Genomic DNA, 26,489 nt, shown 5'->3' with positions numbered 1-26,489 from the left:
TACTAGGTCCAACCTAGCAAGATTGCCTTCATGGCTGTTAAGTAAAAGTGACTCAGACGCTTATTCAGACATGACACGGACATGTTAAATTGCCATCAGATTAACATAAAGGGTGCATGTCTGAAAGGGTCTTAGGGTTCAATAGAATAGTAATATAAGCGCTCACCCTGGTGAAAGTTCCAATAAAGTTATGGATATCAATGTTTGGTTCTTCTGCGTACACATATGATCTGATCTGTAGAAGGTCCTGTGAGAAATCAAAATCGTGGTTTAGGATCACTGACACAGGAAAACATGACATGAATAATCATAAACAATTATGATAAACAAAGAACACAAGAACAAGCAAAGCTTTGCTTAACTTGCTAATCAGACATTATGTAACTATCTCAGATAATAGATCACTTATTTGGACATCGGATTAATTTATGTTATCATTTAGAGTTTATGCAGCAGCAGTGTTTGCTCTATTGGTTTTGCATTTCACACTGCTACAATGAGTAGACAAACTGCTACAATGAGTAGACAAACTGCTATGACACATTCAAAAAATAAATATTCCAAGACAAATTTTTACTATCTGGTGGATCCTGAGGCACAGGATGTTTTTTGAGAGAAAACAATATGTCACCAGGGGGCTCAGAGAGCAGGAGATGACAGAAGCAGCACAGGTAGGAAAAGTAGCAGTTCAGGGTAAAAGTTATACCCAGGGCTGCAACTAGCAATTATTTTTTTATAATCAATGAATCTGCTGATTATTATCTCGATTAATCAATTAATCATTTGGTCAATAAAATGTCACAATTTCCCAGAGGCCAAATTAACATCTTCAGTGTCTTGTTTTGTCCGACCAATGGTCCAAAACCAAAAGATATTCAATTTATTATCATAGAAGATTAAGAAAACCTGCAATATTCACATTTGAGAAGTCAGAATCTGTGATTGATTTTTTTGGCACTTTCACTTAAAAACAGACTTTAACAAGTAATCGATTATCAAAAAAGTTGCCAATTTATTTTCTGTCAATGGACTAATTGATTAATCGGTTAATCGTTTCAGCTCTAGACCAATATGTCTTGCCAAGAGCAGCCAATATTAGCCTTTTACTTCATATCAAATAACAGCAAGGACGGAGGTTTCTTCCTGACACCAGCTACAGCTTGTAAAATCTAGAATTAAATGTCACAGTTCTTATCACATTTTATTTATTAATTTATTGGTCAGGATTATTAGAAATTAATTCTTAATTTTAAGGTCCACACTGCTCAACCCTCACCAAAATGTCAATAGAGTAGATTACAGCCAGATGTAGGTTGAAAATAAATAAATAAATAAATAAAATAACACTATTTTTATTTGTATAATATTGGATTTAATTGTATCATACTGAAAATTGTTACAATTTATTGACTTACTAACAATTTGAAATCTAAAAAATATCAGCATGAATATTTGCCTTTAAAAACCCTCATTGAAATGTACAGGCCTGAGGTGAACCACTGACCTTTGGCCTGCACTCTAGTTAATTGATTACTCTGTCCTAATGAAAGACTTGCCTCTCTGAGACCATAGTCAGCATTTGCAATTACTCATATATTCATCAGTTCTTCACAAAATATGAGGCACAGCAATGGCATAAACGCAGTGTTCAACATACAATTTTCTCCTGCATCCCAACTACCTCTCCATCTTTATTCTAGGACTCACGGCAGCAGTTGGCAGTCTCTGTGTGCAGGCCACTGGGAGGCGTAGTTTCCAGTCCGTCTCTCCATCCAGCTGGTCAGTCCGCAGGAAACAGGAGCCTGGGAAGGAGAGGACAAGAGCTGCCACTGATGCCATATGGAAACACATTCACCTCTAGGGGGCAACAATAGATAGGCTTTTAGTTAAAGGGGGGGGCATCACAATCTCTATTCTTGATGATGGCACTGATTGTACAAATCTTCACATTTATATTTCAATAGATACTAAAGGCTGCTGTCAACTGTTGCTGGTTTCTGATTTTATTTGTTCTAATACACATCCATTTCCATCAAAAAGGGCAATAAAACAATTCAGCATGGAGTCACAAATGATTAGCAGCAACTTCGGCGAATGGGACTAAGCTGCATAGTGGGATAGAAGTGGAGTCATCCATCAAAGCCCATCCCCCCCCTGGCCTGCATGCGTCATCCTGCCCAAAACTTCCATTCCTGGCCTAGGTTCTTCATAATTGACCTAATGGCCTCCACATGGAAGAGAGATAACTAAGCACTATTTCCAGTAAAACAAAGCTGATGTTTTTCTTCCCCCAACAGGAAGACACAACAACAACATGCATCTCATCCAGCTTCTCTTACAGAGTCACATTCGGGTTTCAAGAAGCTGAAAATAAAACATCTCCTTGTGATGAGATTTGTGATGTGCTGTGCCTTAGAGGTTATTATTTTGAATGGACTTGTGAGTATTTTGTATATGTGCAAATAAACAATGCAATTCGCTAAGTTTGTGTTATCACTGACAAATCTTGTCCTCATCCATATTTGATTATTCAGATGAGGCATCCTCCTCTCATGTCTCCTGTTTTCTCTGCGCATTTGATTTTTGTGTGTCCTTCGATTTTCCTTTTCATTATCTTCTCATTTGAAAGACAAAATTAGTCATAGACAAAGATGAAAAGAGAACAATGTTTTGTCTACAGTGCTCATCTCAGCGTAGGAACTATCCACCACAACACACTTTGAGTGATAGTTTAGCACTGGACCCAATTACAATTTAGACATTGTAGGACTTCCTGTCTTGGCTCAGGGTTAATCCCTGCACCTCAGCGCCTTTTTAAACAAGTAATTTCCCTAGCCAGCCAGGCAGCCAGTCTGTTGTGGAGATCTGGATGAATGACCAGCAGATGTTTACCATTTCTTTCAGAGGTCCTTAAAAAGATCATGTCAGCAGGAACACGCTGGTTCTACAAAGAAAGGCAGAAAGAAAACATGACTTCAACATCACTTCCTGATCCTGCACTTTCCCCCCCTCCCTCCTCTGCTCTTTAACTGTAGAAAAGTAAGACGTTTAGCTTTTCATGTGCCACATTACCAACAGCCAGTCAGTCAAAATAATAAGCCCTCCAGCAAATCATCCTGTCATGGCCTGAACTGGACCCTGACCAGGTTTTACACTCTGCCTGACCTGGTCCCTCCACTACACTAGACTAATTCTCCATTCAATTCATCTGGACAGCTTCCCAAAAACTGAACTGTGCCTGGATTATTGCTAAGGGGTCAATAGTCTAATAAAGATGTATTATGTATTCAAATGCAGGTTAATTTAAACATTCCAAAGCTTTCTTTTTGTTAGCTACTGGTTTCACCTCTGCTAAGGAGTTCACATGTCTGCATTGTAACCCACATAACTCTAAATCACTCAGTCATATTAGTGAAATGTGTAGGACAACACGTGGGACCTTTCTTTCAGCTGCGTTGAAATGAGTTGGAAACTGAAGACCGGACTCACTTCTCATATTTCATGTACAAAGACCTCAGAGAATCCACTCTGCCCACGAGAAGAAACTAACTTAGATATTTTAAACAACTACAAAATATAAATGGGACTTCAAGATGAAAAAAAATATATGAATAAATACTACATAATTGAATTTGTGTTTAAGATCTAATTAAAGGCACTTTAGGCTCACGTCTGTTGTGTATGCATTGAGTTTGACAGGCTGATGCTCAGCATTGATCACGAGATTACAAAATCTTTACTAACTCCTTTCACCTCAGCCACCAGTGGAGCAAAGAAGATTAACAACCCCCTCATTTTTCGCTGTCATATAAATGGTAACTTGACAGTCCTAAAAAGCAAAACTATTCACAGGTGTGGAAGAAACTATCTTAACAAACCTTTTCCACGATTATAAGATCTCCAACTTGAATACCGCTGCTTTTAACCTTCACTGTGCCTGAAACACAGAACAGAATTTTACTTTTTGTATATCATTTGATGGGTTGCATATGCTAAAAATATATGAAATTCAAATTCACCAATCATGTAGTTAACAATTTCAATAAATATGGACTTAATGGAGTTTTGACCATTTATGCAACTGATCCTTCAAAGATCATGTCTAAAAACACACTGAGTTCTCCTGTGTTTTTTTAAATCAAATATGACTTAAAAACACTAATGTATTCTTGTCCCGCATGCCTCACCAGTCACCCCAGTGAATTTGGGAAAGCAATTTTCCTTGCAGATTTGAAAGAATGCAGGGGGAGTTGAGCCTTTTCTCTCATTTCATTTGGAATGAACAGGCAAAATTGTTTGGAAGAGATCACTGACCCTTGACCTCTGTCATGACCTCTGGGCTTTGCATATGTAAGACATTAAAGCACATTAATATTGCTATGCATTAGGTTTCAAGAGACTTCACATTAGTGCTCTACTCCACTAAAAAGATTTTGCGTTAGATTACTTCACAGAAGAACACAATTCAGGACACAGCAGGTTCATGTAACACCTTCCAGAAACAAAATGTGGCAAAATATCTTACCTCAAATGAAAGATGGAGCTTTTTTAATATAGATTAATATGATGAAGTGTTTTTATGTCAAAATCTCATGCGCATTTGTTCATGTTCACATTTGTTGATCGACAGAAAATTAGTCCGCAGCTATTTTCATAATCGATTAATCGCTTTAGTCATTTTTCAAGCAAAAAAAAAAAAAAAAAAAAAAAAAACATTCACTGGTACTAGCTTCTCAACTGTGAAGATTTGTTGTTTTTCTTTGACATAAATGGCAGTAATTTGAATATCTTTGCTTTTTGGACTGCTGGTCGAATAAAAAAGCAATTTGAATACATCTCATTGAGCAGTAGGAAATTATAATAGGCATTTTTCACTATTTTGTGATATTTTATAGACAAAATTATTAATTGATTAATCGAGAAAATAAAACATTTTCATGTGACTTAACAAAACTTAGACAAAACAACTTCAACCAGTTTCTTTCTATGCTAGAAAACAACACACCAAGTTCTGACATAAAGTTTCTATAAACCACAAGATATGCACGGGGGCTGCTATCATCGAGCCAACCAGTCATTGTGTTTATGGGTAAAACAAGCTGCCACATCAAAGGGGCAAAGTGATGGAAACCACAAGAGGTCTCCTGCTTTTTATTGCTGGTAGCACTTTATACCAAGGCCTCTTGTGTACACTTTTACATCTCTGCTTTGAATTACCCACCATTTCCCCCAGCCCCAATAAGTTTTAATAGGACCAGTTAATAGACACTGATGCTGAGAAATAAGCAACATGGCTCAGATATCAACACAGACAAAACATAACCAATGTTGTCCAGGCTTCTGATCCTTACCTCTTGTTGAAAGCTTGCTGTAAATCTGAGAGTTCACTTCTTTGTCTCGAAGATAGCATCTTATTTCTTCAACTGCCTCTCTCATGATGGTAATAATCAAAACAAGACCCTAGAGAGTGAAATGTCAAAATTTCGAAAGTAATTTCCCCCAAAGTAGAGAACAACAAAACAAACTCTATATACTGTATGTGAGTGCTGTAGCAACTATGTTTGTGGGATATACCTGAATATTTCCATCACAAAATATCAAGATGCACTGAACACAAAATAAGTATGAAAACTGCAATTGATTGACCATCATAATAAACAATTATGGGGAACAAAGCTTTGCGAACACATACCAAAGGGACCCAGTAGGTGTAGAGCGCACCTAAGCGTAGCTCCTTGATAAATTGAGAGCAGGCCAAAAGCAAAAAGTACAAGTTGAGGAAGTACTTGAACTGATTGAACAACACCTGTAAACATAAAAAAAGAAGCACAGAGTGAAATATTTTCTGTGTGGCAAGTTATTGTGCACGACTGTATCTGACATTTACTGCTAGACTTTATTATTTTAAGGCCATGACTGATGTATCTGACACCATTGGTCTCCATGTGCCTTGTTTAAACACTGTTTTGGTGACCTCTATGTGAAAAGTCATCCAAGCATATAATACATATCATTACATACACATAAAGTGAGAAAATGACAAATGACTTCAGGTATACATAAAACATTTGTTTCAGCACAATTTCAATATTTTGTGTGTGACAAGTTTAACAATGTTTTCTGTTAAAGGTCCAGTGTGTAACATTTAGGAGGAGCTATTGGCAGAAATGGAATATAATATTCATAAGTATGATTTCATTGCTGTATAATCCCCTGAAAATAAGAATGGTTGTGTTTTCATTACCTTAGAATGAGCCAGTTTTTTCTACATAGGGAGCGGGTCCCCTTCCACGGAGGTCGCCATGTTGCACCGCCATGTTTCTACAGTAGCCCAGACAAACCAATCCCTGGCTCCAGATAGGGCCGTTCGCATTTTTCGCGAGTTTCGTCGCCACCGTAGTTTCTCCTACACGGTTTGACGATGCGCGCGGTCAAATGGTTGCAAACTGCACCGCTAGATGCCACTAAATCCTACACACTGGACCTTTAAAATAAAACTGCCGTTTTAGGGAATATAATGGATGAAATCCTCTTTCACTATATATATAATTCTCTATCACAATATAGATATATAGCATAATTAGAGCTGAAATAATTAGTCAGTTAATCAATTAGTTGATGGACAGAAATGTAAACTATTTTGAGAATCCATTAGTTGTTTTTAGGAAAAAGAATAGCAAACATTCATGCGTTGCCACATTGGCCTTGTACACCCAGACATTTTAGAAGGGATAACTGAATATAAACAGTGTGGCAAAATCTCTGACCAATGTATACAATCTCATGGTACAAATTGACATACCACCCACCCCTACTAAAAAGTAAAACATTTTCAACCGTATATAGCCCAGGTATAACCTAGCAAACTTTTCACCAACCTAAGAGATATGAAACAATATCCAAACATATGGTAGCTTTTCTTCCACTAGTGTCATCCTTAAAATTAACACTCATGCAACAACTTTCATTATCACCAGTGTGCAAGATTACTACCAATGGAAAACTTGTGTCTTCACATTGCTACTGTATGTCATTTCCAAAATCATTGCCACATGGAGAGTAGAAAACATGAAAACATACACAGAAACATCAAGACTACAATATGTTCTAGTGAGAGGAACTTCTTGACATGAACCAAAGTATATAAATAACAATTTGCAATGCAAAAAGGCTTTGCTCTTGTCTCCTGCTTGCCAAACAAATTTGAGCTACTTTCAATGCCTGACTACATATACAGAAAAAGTCATAAGATCTTAAGACAACTGTATGTCTGGAAAACAAATACATATGTAAATCAGGTGGGTGGAAATGCGAGGGTCTAAAAAACACACAGCATAACTGCCGTCCATGTAAGAAATCTCCAACCTATGTCACATCTGACACAACCATATTCTTCTAAGAATGTGAATGTGATCATAAAGACCTGGTGCTATGAGTCCATGTAGCTGTTTGTCCAAATGTGGCTGAAACTAGCCTATCTATCATGCTTCTCTTGTCACCATTTAAAGATCTTAATTTTAACATGAAACATTCCACTATTTTTGAATGACTAATGATCTTCTGATGCTGCCGATATGTGAACTGAAGACAGTAATCAATATTTTAAACAAAGGCTCAGCAGCATATCAGACCAGTACATGACGGACATAAAATGCCCTCTAAAACACACAAGACTACAGTATTCTTAGATTAAACAAAATAAATGTAAGCCAAAAAACACAAATAATATTCACATTTGAGGCATGTTTCTGATCTAGAGCTGAGACAATTAGTCGATTTATTGATTAGTCGATCGACAGAAAGTTAATCGATTAATTATTTAAGTCCCTTTTCAAACCACAATGCCAAACATATGCTGGTACCATCCTCTTCGATGTGAGTGTTTTCTGCTTTTCTCTGTTTTATATTATTGTAAACTGAATATCTTTGAACTGTTGAACGGAGAAAAAGAGTGATTTACAGACACCAACTAGAGCTCTGGGAAGTTCCAATGGGCATTGTTATTTTCTGACAATTTATAGACTAAAATTAGTAATAGATTAAACTGGAAAATAACTGTCAGATTAATCAATGAATATAAATAAATAACAATAATAATAATAGCTGCACATTACTATCAACCAACAGTGAAGAGTACCAGATGACAGCCAAGACGACCAGAGTCCTAAGACTATGATTGTCTTAATGGGAAAATGTGTCCAACAAGTGACAGTGAATCAGGGCCAGGCTGAGAGAGGTGGGTGGTGGTTTTGGGGGCTAAAGGGAGGGGGTGTGGAGGGGTGACCTTTGACTGACACTAACCGCAGGCAGGAAGGTGAAGAAGTTGTACTTCTGGTTGTTAATGACATTCCTGGGGTACCTCTGCTCCCTCTTTTCTGGGTGGCCGAGCCACACGGTGCGGGGACGGAAGTCACCCATGCCACAGCATCTCGACCACGGGCAGCACCTGAGAGGAAGAGGCCAGGAAGGATAAGGAATTTCACATTTAATCTCACCATTTGGTTCAATAGCAGACGTGCTGAGAAATAGACAGTTACATAAAAAAATGAACAAAATATTTAGTTAGATTTAGTTGATTCATTTAGGCTATTTCACTTTAAAATGAAGATTCTGTAGTTTGACTCATAAACCTGTGTTGTATTGTGTGATGCTGTTGAGATAACAGCACCACTTTTAATGATTTTCTTGTCACATCCCTTAGTTAATGTATTGCTTACTGCAGCAACAAACCCACAGAACAGACAAGGCTGAGCTAAAGGTTCATGACCATGGAGTCTGGAGAGAGTATGCCTCACAAAATAAATATTAACTTCATCTGGAATGGGTGGCCACTCCCTTCGCTCTACCCCAAGGGTCCAGACTAACTTTTTCCACTAGCAGCACTGGTGCTCCCTACACAAAATTTATGAGCACCACTTAAATCGACATGCAGCACAACACATTCATATTTTTTTTCCATCTTAACTGTATTACTGATAAATTCTTTGGTATTAAATACAGAAATAACAATGTGCTGTGCTCAGCCACACTGACAAGCAGTAAATACAATACATGGCGTTTCTTTCTTTGCAATAGCCCATCTAATATTGCCCCCCGCCGATACACCACCAACCCACGCCACAGTTTCTGTAAACAAGATTACTGAACAATATTTATAACAATAACTTTAGCAAAACAGATGTAAAATAGAACAAGGGGAACGTGTTGCTCTGAGGAGAGGGCTGGCTAGAAGGAGCACATATTGGCACAATGGCACTGGCATCCCGGCTCTGGCTAATACATCTGTCCACTGCAGATGCACTATTAACAACCTGGATGAGGAACTAGTATAAATTAGGGTAAAGTATATATATATTTCTTAAATAAATATATAATGTTAATATAATAGTATAATGTTAGTATAATGTTAACATTTTAATTATATAAAGTTACTATATTCATTATAATTTTGTATAATAGTATACTACATAGCCTACCACTAGTATAATATTAACTCTAGTAGGACAATACAGCAGTTTAAGAAATACACAGCCAACATTTATAATTTTTGTAGGTTTTGTTCCTTCATTAAATCCTTGCGTAAATGGTTCATATTGTTGGTTAGTCTCTAATTTGTTAATGCTAATTACTGACTTGTCAATTATTATAACCATTCATGCATAACAATGAGTTCAACATTTGAAAGTTTACTGTAGCACATCAACCTTTTTTTAATGTCCCGCCCCATCCAGGCTGTGACTGGTTGGTTCACAAAAAGTGACACTGACGAGCGCATCAACTTTATGAAAAGTTGCAAAAGTGACGATATAGCTAAATAGCCAGCCTGCCAAACCCAAACCTTGCTTATATATCCCTATTGTCTTCTGTCTTACCGCTTCAGCTGCAAAACCTTGACTAACAGCTGAACTGGTATTGAGGATCTTGAGGAGGAGGATGTGGCCTGTGCATAATCAAACTGGGCAAGCAGTCCATAGAGTGACAGGCCCACCGGGATTTCCCCCGGTGCTCCCGATGGCCAGTCCGACAATGGGAGGATCTGAATGAACTTTTCCTTAGAAAAATGAATCGATAGTTCGTTTCATTGTCACCAAAGGGCCAAGCGAGAGCAGGAAGGCGAGTCCTCACAATGTGACTGTGTAAACAGATTTATGTCCCCACAACGTTAGTAATACACGCTCACACTCTCTCCCTCACACACACACACACACACTCACCAATTACCGCTCCCTCCTGTTGTTTCACATGATATACGATAATGATTTAAAAAATAAATAAAATAAAACGGGAAGCATATTTGCAAGTCGTACTGGTGCTTCTAGTTATAACATTTAGGAGCACTGTCTCCAAAGATGGTCGCAAAATGTGACTAAATGGTCGCAGTCTGGAGCCCTGTACCCAAACAAAACATTCCATATCAATCAACTAAGAGCCCAGTGACCTGGTGATTAATAATTGAACGACTTCATAAGTTATAAAACACTGATTATAAACAAAATATAGGCATGACAAATATACAGCCTCTATTAGCTGCAGACAAAATGGTTTCCATTCAGAGAAAGGGTATTAAGGAAACAATACTTTTATGACAGATGACTCATCACAATATTTAATGTTCAAAAGCTTTTCTACTGCAGATCATTTTTTAAGAGTATACTGTGTGATAACCCAGCAGCAGAAGGTTCCTCTGCCTACTTATACGCTACAGCTGGGGTTCATGTATAGCTCATATTCAGGGAGAAACCAAACATATGCTTATATCAGGCCCACTGAGAGAAAATAACAAAAACAAGAATGAGCTCTGTCGTTGTAAAGCAACTCCTGGTTTCTGTAATCTTGAGTAAAATAATCCTCATGTTGCTCTTTTCCTACTATGACAAGGCAAATTGTCTGCTGTGAAAAATGCCCTTTATTTTTGATTTTGTGTAGAGTATAAAATACCAGCCCAACATAGTGAGGGATCAACCTGCTAACCATTGTTTTGTTTCTATAAAATATCAAAAAGAATAATGAAAAATGCACACTCAAATTTCCCAGAACCCAAGTTTGCATTTTCAAATGTCTCCTTTTGTCCAAACAACAGATCGAAAGCTGCAAATCCTCAATTTTAAGAAGCCAGAGGCAGTACATTTTTGTCCTTTATGCTTAAATAAATGATCATTACCAATTAAGTTCCTGTCAATCAATGAATCAACTTTTCAACTTTACTGTAGATCTTAATGCTTTACAGCTAAAATAGACCAAAGTATGTTTACTTATTGATATATGGGATACTTCATTGCAATCTTTAGTTGGTTTTGTAGTACACTCAGTTGCCAGTTTATTTATTAGGTACAACTAGGTAAAATCAATTCAGTCAAATACAACAGTCCTGCAATAAATCCTGAAGGTTATAATGTTCATTTTTTTGTTGAAACTGCTTAAGAGAGGTGTTGATTCAACTTTATGATCATTTTGGAGGATGTCATTTGTGGTGCTGTTCAACTATATTGCATTATACAGAGAGGTGTTCCTATAATTTAGCCTCCCCTCACTGATATTAAACTGAATATTATAATCTTTATGAAGATAGAATTTATTGCTGTGCATTTGTATTAGACTGCATTAGCTTTAGCTAGGTGTACCTAATAAACTGGCAACTGAGTGTATAACTGCCATGTCAGAGGGTGGACAGGTGAATTGGATGCATCAGGCTTGACTACAAATTATACTGCAAACTGCAGAAAATACTGTACATTGAGCACCTAGCTACAATATTTCTGCATTCTGACAATTTTCAGAGTCTTTGTTCAGTGTGTTTATTACAGGAGGTGACATCACCATGATAGCAGCCCGATCAGACTATTGGCTGCATTTCAGCACTGTGTCTGCCCTGTACGTGTTTCTTCATCACCATTAATGAGGCCTGCCCCTTCATGTGCTGCTGAAAATAAACATACAACGCATTCATTCAGCCAGCATGTGAATTTAGGATACAGTTCTCTTAAGTCAGGGCCTACATGTCTGCTCTTTGACAGACGGAGCTCCAGTCAACCGAGCAAATATTGACATGGGCGTCAAATGCACTTGCTCCAACTGCACCCCGGAACAAGGATGTCTCCTGAAGCTCTAGCTAGCTTAATAAAAGCTACAATGAAATGCCACATAATTATTATTAGCATGTATGTATCTGTTAGCCGTTGTTTTCCCCCTAACTGCTATTTTTTTTCCCTAAAAACCGCCACCGCTTAGCTAGTTATTGAGACAATGTCGACGCGCTCCTGTAAACAATTTAAGGGCTAACGTTAACTGACATCAGCAGAAGCCGATGAGCGAAATACGTTAACAAATGGCTTCATATTAATATGTTTGTGCTGTATAACGCCCTTACCCATTTCTGTGTTTACTGTCTTGTCTTTTCGGCCGTCTCACGGGCTGTAGGGGGATATTGTCGGTCATTCCTGCAGCTCCTGGTAGCGGCTAGAAGCTGTAGGCAGTCCGCCTGGTTGTACTAGCGGTTCTGGGCGGAGGCTTCCCTGATGTCACTCACACAGGACGGCTCTACAGTCAGCAGGTTAGCGCTGCTGGGACAGATAGCCTACCAAGCAGACTTATCTGAGCATGAGCCACTGACCCATTTAAAAAACATTATTACCCATTATTATAATTTTTTGATTTTCGATTTTTTTTTGCTGTCAATGTTTGTTACAGGACTGAATAACTCTTTATTTGTATACTGCTTGGGGGATGATCAGAATCAGCTTTATTGGCCAATTACTGTATGTGCCAACACACAATTTGACTCTAAATGTACTTACACACAGAACAATTTACAGGGAGATAGAAATAGACATACGAGCAAAAACAGGACAACAAAGCTGAGCAAAGATAGGTAAACATAAACAAAGAGCTATTATAAGTAGGTGAAAAAATAGATACATATATAAATATATATAAAAATCAACAATGACCAACAACATACAATGTTTATATACAAGTAGTGCAAAGAAAGAAATATTGAAGTGGGTGGTAATGTACAGTATATGCATGTATACATGTCTATATACAGTATATACAGCATGCAGGATTTATATTTGACAGTGATAGTTGATATGTACAGTTAAAGCACAGCAAATGTAAATATATAATTTATAATTTGTATGTAAGTGGATGTTTTAGTGTTACATTATAATTATAAGTAGGAAGATGCATTTCGTGTCAGATACTCTCTTTGTCACTATATGATATTAACATCAAGTTATAGTCAGTTATGGTTTACCTCTGTATTATTTCTGGTGATAGGTGACATCAGAAGCAACAGGGGAGGATGTGTTTATCTAAATACCTGTCTACCTGTCTCTGTATAATGCTGTTTTGGGGAAACTACTGAGCAGCGGTGGAAAGTAACTAATTACATTTACTAAAGTACTGCACTTACGAGCTGCTACTTTACAGTTCTACCCTACAACGTTTCAGAGGGAATTTGTTTATTGTACTTCCACTGCATTTATTAACAGCTATAGCTACTCGTCACTGATTTTACATTACAAATTATCAACATTTGGAATATGACACATTATAAGAGGTTAAATACAGATGTTTTCAGCTATTGTAGCTGAATAGATCTGCTCAGATTGGACCTGTTCAAAAATATGCTGGGATTAGATGTCCTAATGAAAATGACTTATCTTCTCATAGTCAAGAATTTAATCAGAATTCATAGATATGGCTCTTTGGAACAGCTTAACAGATTACACAAGCGTCTAATAACGGGTGTAAAAAAATTATTAAAGGAAAAGAGGAGATATGAGTGAATTTATACTTCTGTTGCTAAAATGTACTATTTGTATAATGCATGCCACAACTTTGACTTCAGTCTGTAATGTAGAAGAGGAACAGTAGTCTTTGTTAAAATTCGGGGCAGCCACCCACAATAAAAATAAAATACATTACCATTTAGTGTTTCTATCCTGTGCCATGATTCAATTTTATGCATGAAACCTTGGTAGTTAATATCATTTGAAATTTTTTGCGAATGTTTGAAGTGTGTTGTGTCATCTATTGTATTGCAGTGCATGTGTTCTGCATTCCTGCTAGTAGTTTGAATGCCCTAGAATGACAATAAGGCAGAGTACTGTATCATGTCACAATTGTAAAGGAAAAGGCCATGGCATAGTTGACCTGAAATGGATTGTGGACAAATGATTGAAGAGCACCTTTCAGTTGTGGATGCAAATGTTTTTTCGTCGCAGATGCAAAATTGCAAGGGATTAAGGGCTACTGGCGGGTCATGAGAATAGAAAGTAATACTTTACTTGAGTCATCTGAAGGTGAATTGATGTAAATAAGGGATATTGCGTGCATTCAAACTTGCCTGTGCTGGCATCGAGGTAGGGTACATTTCAGTGGTTAGAGCAACACTATCAAATAAATTTCCAGCTTGCTTAATGCGGTCGGAGACAGTTTTTGTCCGTGGGTATCTGCTGAAATAAGTTTCAATGTCTTGTCTGTGTTATAATAACAGGGAGAAAAAAAAAAAAAAAAGTTGAAAAAGTCACCCTGATTTTATTTTTCAAAAATCAGAAAACATTAGGCAAAGGAAACATTTGAAAAACAAAACACACATTTACATTGTAAACAGGCCAAATTGGCTCAACATCACTTGAATTGTAGAGACAAGTTGAAAGCAGTTTTGACATGGTTTGCTAAAGAAAGGCACAACTTGGCAAATGCATATCAATTAGGAATGTACAGCAGGGGGCTACAAAGTACTCTGACCATTCTGAGTTGTGTAAAGTGTCCAGTGATACATTCATTACTGTTCAACTCAGCAGGTTGAGAATGAAAAATCTTATCGCATACTCAAGAATGTATCGGAAAAATGTACAGAGTATTGCGTTGAGTAGGGAGCGTGGAGGCCAACTGAAATCTAAACGAGGTAGAACTTACCCCCTAAACTCAAGCATTTGGTGAATTATAAATAAATAGATGCTACAAGTTGATAAGATAACCTAGAGAAAAGTTGTGTCTGACAATTAATCTAAATGGTTGTTTCAAACAAAAATCTGACAGGAAGGAAAAGTTAACAAAATCGTTGATTTGCCCTTTCCCTGTTCAGCCATCACAATAAAAGCAGTGAAATGTAACTATAAAATGTAAATGTAACTACAACCTGAAATAAAGTGCAGGCGTGAGAACATTAAGCATACAATAGCCTTCAGACCTCAGCCAACTATTTTTGAAACTGCAGATTTACAAGTGGAGTATGTTGGGGGAGGGGGTTGACTTTTGTAAACCGATGAAAATATGAAATACCTGTAATGCTACACGGTACAACATACTAATTCATCAGTCCAAGAGAGCCTTCATGACAACCTTATGGTGCAGTGAAAGACAACAGCAACATGTACAATTCAGGTTAGGCACTTGGCAAAAGGTTTGGAGTCATTAACTACTGTATCTTAGCACCGATGCAACAAAAGATGAAAGCTTATTTTATAATTTACATTATCCGTAACTGAAGACTGAACTGTTGCATGTTGACTGAATAGACAAGACACTGGAATAATCTGTGATCAAAAGCCCCTTCAAAATGAGACATGCTAATGATATTTACCACTACAAAAATGTACAATGTCATAAAACCTATGGCACACAATAGGAGGGAAAGTAGTCATTACAGATACATACGGTTAACTACACCATTATTTCTGAATACCGAGACATGGTGTCCTTAAAAGTCATGGCCTGCAACTTTCCCCTATTAAAGTCAAAATCCTTCAAATGTATCAGGGAGACAGTCTGAATTAAAGCAGTTTCAAGTTATACATTCAAACTTCTGGATAGACAGCAAAACAAAAACAAAAGTCACAGGAAAAAAAATACCCGCATATGTATTTATATAAAATACAACTACAGTAGTTATATCAAGTTCAAACTAAAAATAACACTTGAGAATCGTTCAGATCAGGAGGGAAGAGAGCTGCAATGAAGTTACTGGAAAAATTCAAACATCTAAGCAGAATGCTACAAAGTTTTCTCTGAATATTGATTGTACCTCATTCAAAAAAAGGAGACATTCAAAAACTGTGTTTGGGTGATAAATTGACTAATTAACTGCAATTTTACCCTCCTCCATGAAATGTGGAAACTGCGATTTTGGCACACTGTCGGAGCTGTTTTTCTCAATTTCGGCCATTGAGGCAGGCAAGCCGGAGTGGGATCCATCCATCTTCATGAGGCCTCCAGTGGATCCAATCAGAGGTCCACCGGCAGGGCTCCCAGGGAGTGGGATGCCACCACCCTGGATGACAGAAATTTCATTGGTCTTCATGGTCAGGCCACCACTGAAGGCAGCAGCATACTGGTTCCACAGAGACGTGTCAAAGTTCATTTGTGGAGCACCCAGTTCTTTGGGGGCCTGCATAATTTCTGGCAACATCTTAGCCTCTGAGCTAATTGCCATCAGCGCCATGGGATTATCCAGAGACAGACGCTGGCCACGCCGTGACGAGTTGTTCCACATGTGAGTGCCGATATGCACCTAAAGACAAGGCACACAGTTAATTACAATCTGTCAATCCCATCAAAACGCTTGATATTACACTATTCCCATGTACACACTTAAAATGGCCTATTCGACCCTTTGTCAGGCAAGGATGACTGACCTTTAGATTTCCCTTGGTGGTGAAAGCCCTGCCACAGATGTTGCAGGCAAAAGGCTTCTCCCCTGTATGAGTACGCTCATGGATCTGCAAGGCGCTGGCAGATGAGAAGTTCTTGCCACAGGCATTACACACGTGCTGTTTGGTTGATCGTCGCGGTGCGGTGGAGATGGTGGAGGGCATGGCTGTTCCCTGAGGCATATGGGAGCTGAACAAACCATGGGGGCCCAAAGAATTCTCTGGAGGAATCTTCATCTCCAGACTTGCCAGACTTGATGGTATCCTTATGAAAGGCATGTTACTAGGAACTGTTGGTACAAGGAGGTGGAAAATTAGATTTAAGCATCCAACATGACAGCCTCTAAAATGTTTTTCTCAACTAATAGACTCACCATAGTCTCCATTTGTGAATTGAATGCCAGGTTCTTCTTTGATCGCTTTGGGGATGAAGCTGCTGGATGCTGTAAGGTCAAGGGCTCCACTTGACTCAGTGCCACCTTGAGCACCACCATCAGATTCTGGTTTTGACACACTGCAGGCAAATTCATCAACAGCAGATTCAGGAGACTTGCAACTACTCATATTGTTGTTTACTGGGGAAGATGAGTGAAACGACATGGCAGAGTCAGAAACGGCAGGACTACGGCCATTATGATATTCCTGCTCTCTAGGAGCTGATGGGGATTCTTTGGGTGTCCCCTCGCTTTCCGAAGCGGTGCTACTCTGTCGTTTCAGTGCAAGAGCAGAGGTGAGATTCTTCAAAACATCCAGGCTGGAAAATATGGCAGGGGCAGCATGCTGCTGTGGTTGTTCCTCAGGCGCAGATGGGAGGGAATCTGAGGTGTCGTTTGGCTTGTGGGAGTGCAGCTCTGGCTCGTGGTCCTCCATGCTTGCTTCAAAACCATTGGCATCCATAGGTGTCTCCTCTGGTAGGGATGGCTCCATTGCTTCTGCTGCTTCAAACTGGTTTTCTGGCATTGGGGTGTTGGGGATCTGCCCACCCATGTGCATACGAATGTGCTGCTGCAGAACCACAGCGTTTGTGAACTTCTTCTGGCAGATGGGACATGAGTGCTGCATTTTAAGAGGCGTGTTAGCCCTGTGCACTCCATAGTGGGCTTTGAGGTTGCCCTTGGTGGAGAATGCGCGGCCACAGATTTTGCACTTGTAAGGCCTCTCGCCGGTGTGTGTACGGTAATGCATTTTGAGGGAGCTCTGGCAACTGAGCACCCTATGGCAGATTACACACTCGTTGGGGTCACTGGTTCTCTTTTCCAGGCCATCCACCATCTGCTGAAGTTTTGCAGTTCCAGAGCTTTGTTCTCCTGGGAGGGCACTACCATTCATATGATGCAGCGCTCCAAGCAGTTCTTTAGCATCCTTCTGAGCCGGCTCCAGTCCTGTCTCATGGCCAAACACATTTGAGGAAACGGATGGGGAGCCATCACTTGTTGATGGCGAGGGTCTCTGGGAAAACGGGTCCCCTGCAAAGCTGTCAAATGTTGTCTTCAAACCTGGTATGGATGATGGGTGGAACCCAGCAGCAGGATGGCCTATCAGAGGCTTCATTTCAGTCAAATTTGACTCATCCATGGGCACAGACATGCCAAAGGGAATGCCACTGCTGGTGGGAATATTGTCAAGGTGCTCTGGCACAGGATGTGGGTTCATGCTGATAGTAGGATACTTGTCTTTATGCCTCTGGAAATGCACTTTGAGGTTTCCTTTTGTTGTGAAGCGGTTTCCGCAAATGTTACACTTGAAGGGCCTCTCGCCGGTGTGAGAGCGCAAGTGAATCTGGAGAGCACTGTCATTGCCAAAGGTCTTTCCGCAGTACTTACACTTGTGCTTGTATAATGAATCACCGTTCTTCGATTCTGGTGGGAGGTTCAGCATCTTCGTCTTCACTTTTTTCGAGGACTCAATCCCTGCTTGGATTCCATTGAAGGTGCTAGGGAAACCCATGACACCTGGTGACTGTGGCAGTAGTGCTGGTAAACGGCTAGCCAGATCTGGAATGCCCTTCAAAATGTCTGTTTTAGATGTCATTGAACCCGGTCCTCCAGGTAGAGAGGTAGGGATGTCAGTTGGGAGAGGTAGTTTACTTTGCTTCATTGTCTCCATAGAAAGGCTCTGACTGCCGGTCCTTTTTCCTATCAGAGCTGCTGCGGCAGACAGCTGTTGAGAGAGATGTGCACCAAGGGCTTTCAGTGGGTCCATTACTGCCCCTACTGATGACTGGAGACCCTGTGGAGTCATCATAGCTACTTGGATTCGAATCTGTTCTGTGAGCTGGATTTGCTGTAGTTGCTGTTGCTGGAGGCACACTAACTGTTCCAAGATCATCGGGATGGCCTGCACAGCTTCCTGTGATGAGGTCAGAGATTTATTAATTGAAGAATGTTGGGAGACAGCCACTTTAGTGTCTGCCATGGTTTCAAGAGTGACATTTGAATCTTGCCGTTTGGATAAGGGCTGATGGAAAGTCATCTCAGGGCTAGCAGCCATGTCTGCCTGATCCTGTTGTTCCGAGTCCTCTGCATTCATGCTGGAGTCTTCCTCTGTTCTTTCCAGGTGGTCTGTATTGACATTTGATAGGGAATGACTGCTGGACTGGCTATCATCATGGTCACTCGTAAGGCCTTCGGGGGAGCCTTGTGAATATTCCTCAGGCACTTCATTGCCATCTTTCATGATGACCACTTGCTGACTTTTAGTGCAGTTTTTCTCGTGCTCAAGAAATTCTTCTTCATCAAAGAATTCAGCACAGCACTTGTTGCAGACCCTGGTCTCGTCCATTCTGAACCTCTTCACTTCATTTCCAGTCCCCTCAGCTTGATCATCACGAAGAATACCTAAAACAAGAGGATACAGGATTTGAATTAATGATCTTCATACAATAAGGACAATAACTGACCAATAAAAAAAAAATAAATGTTATCAAAAAATTAAACAAAAAAAAAGTATAAAAATAAATCATTTGCAAGAGTAGAAAACAATTTTAATCACTGATGTGTCAAGGTAAGACAAATTGTGGTAACAGATACAACAAGACACTGCACAACAGCCTTGCAATATATTTTAACTCTTTGGTGCTTATGTTACATTTCTGTTGTGAAAAGGTGTTGATTTGATCCCATGGTATTTAAGGCTTTTTACTTTGCTGTGTTCACTGGATACTCTTGTAAGCTGCTCCTCTTATTTTGTCCACTCCTTGTAGGTCACGGCACTGGGTTGTTTGAATTTAGCTATTGTCCAGCAGAGGGCAATCATCTACTTTTGACATATTCCAGAACAATGTCCAGAAAGACAAAGAGCCATGGGCATTAAATGACATGAAATGAAATAGGCCACCAAGCACTTGCTAAAAATCAGATCTGCTTCCAGTCCCACATGTGGGGCAAAACTTGTGACCAATACCAAATCAAGGTTCCACAATAAGCAATGAAAATAAACTTAGACTGAATTTGATGTCCCAGTGGGAATGAAACAGTAGACAAGAAAATACAAGACTATGTTTACTATGCAAAGATGGGCTGAAAGAAAAAAAAAAAAAAGGGGTAATCTATTGTTGATCAAGCATTTTCACAGCCTGTGAAAGCCTGATAAGTGCTCCTGTGTGCATTTTAATTTGTCTGCTAACCAAGAGACCATTTCACAACTGGGTGTATTGTTAAATGCTAATGTCTCAGAGAGAGGGGGTAGACCACCTGTTTGCATTTGCCCAAGGAAACTGTTGGACTTGTAAATGGCTCACCAGGAGGTATTGAAGTGGTGTCAAAAAAAAAGAAGGTTGCAAACTGCATTCCATTCTGCTCTATGAGGAAACAGTAAACACGACTCAGCCACCCACGTTTGCGCACTATACAGTACTGCCGCTCTTATCTTAATACAATTAACTTTGATACGAACGCACAAGGTTTAACTGAGGAATATTTAGCTATGTACCTTTTCCTACTCTTCACAACTTGTCGATTATGAAGTAAAATAAGGAGGTAACGCTCCAGTTTACCACTTGACGGCGCATGACCTGTATGTGATCACCTTTAGTGGGGTACATGACACGAGGTCAGACTAAACATTGCTTTCACGGGCATTGTGTGGTACACTAAAATGTGTGTTTTTAAAATCAAACAACACTCGTTTTTAAGAGGCATACGAGTCAGAAGGCGCCGCAGCTCTCCAAACACAGTGTTAACAAAAGTTTCCTAATTATAAAAAGGTGAGGTCTACGGCAGCGCTGGAGCTTGCATATGGGAACACCAAAACGCACCCCCACTCACACACTCGTCTCCACAAATCGGCCACTGCTCCATCCCCCACCTCTCCACATAAGTACGAAAGGAAACAGTCATGCATTAAACTGGAGGATTTATTGCCTTTACTGCCTACTCCAGAGTCACATTTCATACAGTTTTGGGGCACCTTAGTTTAAAACCTCAAATTTGGCGCACACTTGCAAACAAATTCCACCTTTAAAATAGAAAAAATAATTAAAAAAAGTTACATTAGATTCAGCAAAATTCAAGGCAAAGTAGAAATTTGGATCACTAAATGTACAACACAATGGCAACTGTAACAATAACCATCTAAATTCAGTCAAAGAGCTTTGAAAGTAGCCCACGAACTCATATTTGCCATCATTAAAAAAAAAAAAAAAAAAAAAGAGAGATGTGTCATGATGAATGAGACCAGTGAGTAATATCTGAATGAAATAAAGGAAGAAAAAAAGAAATAGACATAAGATACCCTGGCACTAATTCTTTACCACACAGCTTCCTGGGTCTACAATGTAGCAAACGATCAACAGGTAGCAACACACGCCTCAAATAAGCCCGAAAAAGTTCAAAGGGATTCCCCGTCTTCACTTCTCCCCACGAAATAACTAGCCGAAACATCTACAAGTCATCGATTTAGGATGAAAACAGTCACTCAGTTAAACATAAAAACCATATAAAAAAGTTATAAATAGAAGGATGCGACTCGGTCACTTTGTCGTTTGACCTGTTTTATGAGAAAGAAAGAAAAAAAGTAAAAGCTTACAGTGTTGCAGTTTAAAAAAAAAAAGGACCCTCGCGGAACACCTGTATTGTGTTGAAAATCATTTCTGAATGTGTCGCTTCCCGGGACCGCGGCTAAGTTTTACTCCTGGTCAATTCAAACGGACAGCAACAGGTCAAAGTGCGAGAGGAACAATGTATTCGAAGGCAGCCCCCCAAACTTTTGACATTAAATGTCGATAATTCGCAACATGGCATGGCGGAGCTACGTGTTAAGTTTTTGGGTAAGGTATGGTCTCATATCTTGTGTGTAAACTTACCATTTCCTAACGAACCAGGCTCGTCGGAGTTGATGTGCTGCGGTTTGGCTTGCTTGCGCCTCGACATGGTGCAACCATCAGGAGCAAAGAGTTGCAAACAATTTTCCTCTCCTTCTTCAATAAATTCTTCGGCTTGGAAAATTGGCCCCTCAAGTAGAAACGCGCATGTCAACGTAATTATTATTATCAATAATGCATTGCGATTTATCACAGTCCTCTGACAGCTGATTGGCTCCAGTCCAAGTGCTCACACATTATTCAAATGTGCTCCCTATTGATGAGCGGAGCGGAGTGGCAGGAGGGGGCGGGAGGAGCCATGCTAGTGGATGGACTGCAGGATGGAGGCAGGGTTAATAACACCCAACTCATCGCTCTTTTCCTTGTTCGTGAAAAAAAATAAAAAATAAAAAAAGACTAAAACACACACACACACACACAAAGAAATATATATATACATGTATTGTCACGGACAGATCAAACAGTCAGACAACACTGACTTAAAGTGGTCTCGTCTAGTTTACAGCCTGTGGCACTTTTAACTGTAAAATGTATTATATATATATATATATATATATATTAACTATATGCCCGGATGCTTAGTAACCTTAAGTACTTTGTGGTAGTTATTTTATTTGCTTGTATGTGTGTAGTCTTTTTCTGCAGGGACTCATTGTGTACGCATGCTGCCCAAATCTTTCCAGGAAACTCATCATATTTTATATATTTATCTTCCTACAGCATCACTGTAATTTATGATGTTCCTGTAGGCAAATGTGGTGCATCCGTGGTAACGAAAAGTCAGTTTATGGTAATCAAATCATACTTGTGTGTGTATATATAGCCTATATGCACATGCAGTGTATAGTATAATTATTATGTTCTCATACTATCAAGGGATCAGTGTTTATTAGTAGTAAGGGTATAAAAGTTCTATCTAAACTCTTCCAAATACAGTCAAAGTTAGACCAGTTTTGGCTCAGGAATGTACAGTAATGGAGGGTACACACATCATAACTATGTTTACACATCTTGTTTAAGGCCGACATAAGTATTTATTACAAAAGACATTTCAGCCATCACAGAAAATAATACAAAACATGAAACGAATATGACATAATGTATATTTTAAGGGATAATAAAACAAAACATGCCTGCTTTTTTTGTTCATGGTGGTTGTTATTGTGACGGGAAGTTGTTGTTTCCCCCACATTTAAATGTTCAACTGTGCCTAGTTACTTAGGCATTTAGTATTATAAACAGAGGTCACTGACCTACTTTGAATGTTCAGGCTCATGCAAACAACAATAAGCCTAATTACACTGGTGGTTTTTGGCAAAATATTTGCAATAACTTTGGTCCATCCATGCTATAGACTTTAGTTCTGTTCATTCTTCTAGATGATACCTCTAACTATTGTGAGAGATTATCCATTTGCAATGATGCGTTATTTATTAATGAGGCTGAATTTGTCACTTAGTTTTCCCTGTGTTTCCTACATGTCAGTGTGCTGAGCCCTAATGCCCCAAAATGTTCTGTTAGGTCAGAAAGAGTGACACGTATCACCCCAATCATCACATGTTTTGGGGCTGGTGTAACAAGGTGTTACATATGGAATGAAGAAGATGCTGGAATAATGCTGTTGGTTCTGTTTCACATTAACATTCGCCTTGTGGGCACAGTAGTGCCAAAAACATTCCAGGAAATTCACTACACATCACTGAAGATAATTTACACAAGGGGAAACCTTTATCGGTGCAGTGGTCACCTCCTGCATGTTTATAGTGAACTCTATAATTAAAAACGTGGTTTAGACGGTTGTAATAGAACAGCTGAATGGATTATCAGCTAATCAATAACCAAACATTACATCTTCTGATAACACTAAAATTTCACAATGATTTCTCTTAAAATCTGTGAGGGTACAGATCCTGACATGTTCAGTGATAACACAGGATGTACGTTGATTTGGCTTTACAAAACCCATTGTGATTCTGGTGAATGTTCCAGTAAATCTCTTTCTGAGATATTTTACCAAGAATCCAAACCACAACTCTAATCTTATGGGGGTTAGCGCATGAAGATATGAAGTATGCTTGTACAGGACATATAACTCTGCCCTATTAGCACCTTTCTCATTCTCACATTATATGCTGACAGGATTTAATTTTTGTGACATACCAACCATGCTGTGTACAAATGATGCTGTACAAGCACTGAGGGGTCACTTGAGATTATTGAAGTGTGGGAAAATCTATTTTGGATACAAATTTATTATACATGAGATGCTGAAGAAAAGAGAAAAAAAAATCCTCACGAGACACTGCGATATAACAAGAATGATATGATATGTAAAACCCCTCCTGGCTTTCAGAGTGTAAACAGCGTGAAAGAAACATCACACATTTGTGCACAAAGAGTCAAAGGAGTGTAAAGGCTATAAGGGGATTAAACTGTCCACAGAAAGATCTCCTTTCACAATAATGCAGGAACAATTAGTCTTTTAGGCAAGGCAACTTTATTTATATAGCACAATTCATACAGGAGGCAGTTTCAAAGTGTCTTACAGACATTTAAACTAAAAGGAATTGGAAACAAACTTTAAAAGATTGAATAAAAGAAATTGTGGATATTTATACATATTTGGAGGCAATTCTGATGTCAAAAATGATAAAAGCAAAATAAAAGCAACAATTATTGGATTTGTTGATGGACGTAAGATTAACAATTAAGACATCAGTTTTGCCTTGCCTTGCCTGGTAACTTGTTTTGTTTTGACACTTGACATTTTGACAATAAATTGACTACATACATGAAAAAGCAATTCATACATTAGCTGAGAATGAAAATTGTCATTAGTTGCAAAGTTCATTTGAGCTATAGACAAGCGTCTAAACTGAAATAAACTATTGTGTGCAAAGTTTAAGTAACCCTACATCATACATGATATTGGCCTTTTTACCATTCTATTCAGTCTAAAATGCCTCAATGTGTGTTATATAATGCCACAGCTGATAACTGCAAGACAAAGACAAGCCAATATATTCAGATAAACAAATGCCCTTTAAGGGGCTGGTTGAAGGTGAAAAAGAGGGGAGTGCTGTCTAGACAGTTTATTGCCCCAATAAGAAACTATGCTTGAATACGTTGTTTCTTCTACGTTCAATCTAAACAACTCAAACTGCGTGCAGTCGTAAAACTGCAATTGTGGGAACCAGAGGGATATCAGCTACATGATCTAACCTTTTTGAAAATTAAATAATAAGACAGTAAATCTCAGATAACAATACAACATAGCTGCTATATATAAGATAAGTTCATTGAAAATGAAAATCAGCTTTCACCTTGACACACAATAAATGGAGACAATGATTTTGGGGGGGAAAAAAGAATTCCATCTTGCTGCTCCGTATTTATTCTGTAAAAAGCAAAACACCATATAGACAGATAGCTTTTTGGCTTTTCCCCTGTCTTTTGTTGAAGTGTTGGCTGTTTGTCAGCTGCTGAGGTCCATTGTGATCATTCTGTGCTTGTCAATGTCATTTTTGAGAAAAGAGACAACTGTCGAAGTGGTATGTTGCAGTGAACGCAGATATCATAACATATACTGTGTCCTTGACCAGGTCATGTATCTGACAAAGAGTGAATCAACACTGGTCACAGATGAAAGACCTCAGCCTCGGCCTATTCAGTGAATATTTTCTATATCCTGACCTTTTTCTTGAGTTTACACAAGAGAACGCTGCGAAATGGAGACACGTCAAGTTTCTCAGATGCATCATTTGTCGAGCTTTACGACGGCCTTGCATTGGACAGACAATAACAGCCTGACACTTGCTGAGGAATTGTGAATTGAACATGTGTTTTTTAGGACTCAGTAAAAGATGAAAGGCACAGACCAACTTGGGAAGGATGAGCTATTTCACATCAGTGTGACAATCAGTACTGTTGTTAAAACAAGCCCAATTTTTGAGAACACAGTCAAATAATTAGATTTGATCTTGAAGTTTGCTAAATCCTGAGCTAAACTAAAATAACTTAAAGTCCCCCTCCACTCAGAAATGTGTTTTGCTTATTGTTACTTCATTTGGATGTTTGCCCTTCACTGTGCAGAATGAAGTATTTCTAGTTTGACACTAGTTGGCTGTTTTTTACAATGATCGAGTGAAGAAGGAATTCTGTTGCCTTAAATCTGAGTTTAAGTTGTGTATGTACGGACATGATTTTGTGATGTCACAACTATCTTGACAGCAAATCATGGTCCAATATGTAACTTACACAAGTGTCATATGGAAACCTAATCCTTGCGTCACAAATACACTGAAAATTGACTTTTCAGTGAAATAGACATCTTGTGTCCATCAGTTCAACTTTTAAAATATAACGTATAATATAATTTGCATACTCTAGACTAGATTTTTCTTTATATGTCTTCAAACATTTTTTGGGGGGGGGTGGGGGGCACAAATACTTATACACAAATAGTTTATGATCAACTATGGGCGCAAAATGTACCAGGAAACATTAACTTC

General features: G+C 38.8%; 2 protein-coding genes across 3 annotated transcripts in view; both read right to left on the bottom strand.

Annotated features, from left to right (window-relative positions):
- The window catches only part of LOC122883087 (probable phospholipid-transporting ATPase IIA), a 36,553-nt gene extending 24,013 nt beyond the window's left edge, over nt 1–12,540 (bottom strand). The window contains exons 1-8 of the mRNA XM_044211267.1: nt 12,368–12,540; nt 8,302–8,446; nt 5,693–5,806; nt 5,352–5,460; nt 3,879–3,937; nt 2,893–2,944; nt 1,708–1,802; nt 167–247 (exon numbers count right to left, since the gene is read on the bottom strand). Coding sequence (XP_044067202.1) covers nt 167–247; nt 1,708–1,802; nt 2,893–2,944; nt 3,879–3,937; nt 5,352–5,460; nt 5,693–5,806; nt 8,302–8,446; nt 12,368–12,435 — 723 coding nt within the window. The 5' untranslated portion in view covers nt 12,436–12,540. The remainder of the gene's footprint in view (nt 1–166; nt 248–1,707; nt 1,803–2,892; nt 2,945–3,878; nt 3,938–5,351; nt 5,461–5,692; nt 5,807–8,301; nt 8,447–12,367) is intronic.
- A 1,981-nt stretch (nt 12,541–14,521) lies between these two features.
- On the bottom strand, nt 14,522–22,211 carry sall4 (spalt-like transcription factor 4). Of its 2 annotated transcripts, none has more exons than XM_044211528.1 (4): nt 21,961–22,211; nt 17,033–19,495; nt 16,644–16,948; nt 14,522–16,519 (listed from the first exon to the last, which is right to left on the bottom strand). In XM_044211528.1, exons 1-4 carry the CDS (start codon nt 22,025–22,027, stop codon nt 16,085–16,087), a joined length of 3,270 nt encoding a protein of 1,089 aa, XP_044067463.1. In that variant the 5' UTR covers nt 22,028–22,211; the 3' UTR covers nt 14,522–16,084. The 2 variants fall into 2 exon arrangements, with proteins under 2 accessions (XP_044067463.1, XP_044067464.1); XM_044211529.1 differs by lacking the exon at nt 21,961–22,211 and adding an exon at nt 21,684–21,817.
- Between the last annotated feature and the right edge of the window lie 4,278 nt (nt 22,212–26,489).

The sequence above is a fragment of the Siniperca chuatsi genome, linkage group LG10 (genome assembly GCF_020085105.1).
Source record: "Siniperca chuatsi isolate FFG_IHB_CAS linkage group LG10, ASM2008510v1, whole genome shotgun sequence".
Taxonomy (NCBI): domain Eukaryota; kingdom Metazoa; phylum Chordata; class Actinopteri; order Centrarchiformes; family Sinipercidae; genus Siniperca; species Siniperca chuatsi.
The sequence above is the reverse complement of the archived record's forward strand: the minus strand, read 5'-3'. Positions and strand labels throughout refer to the sequence as shown.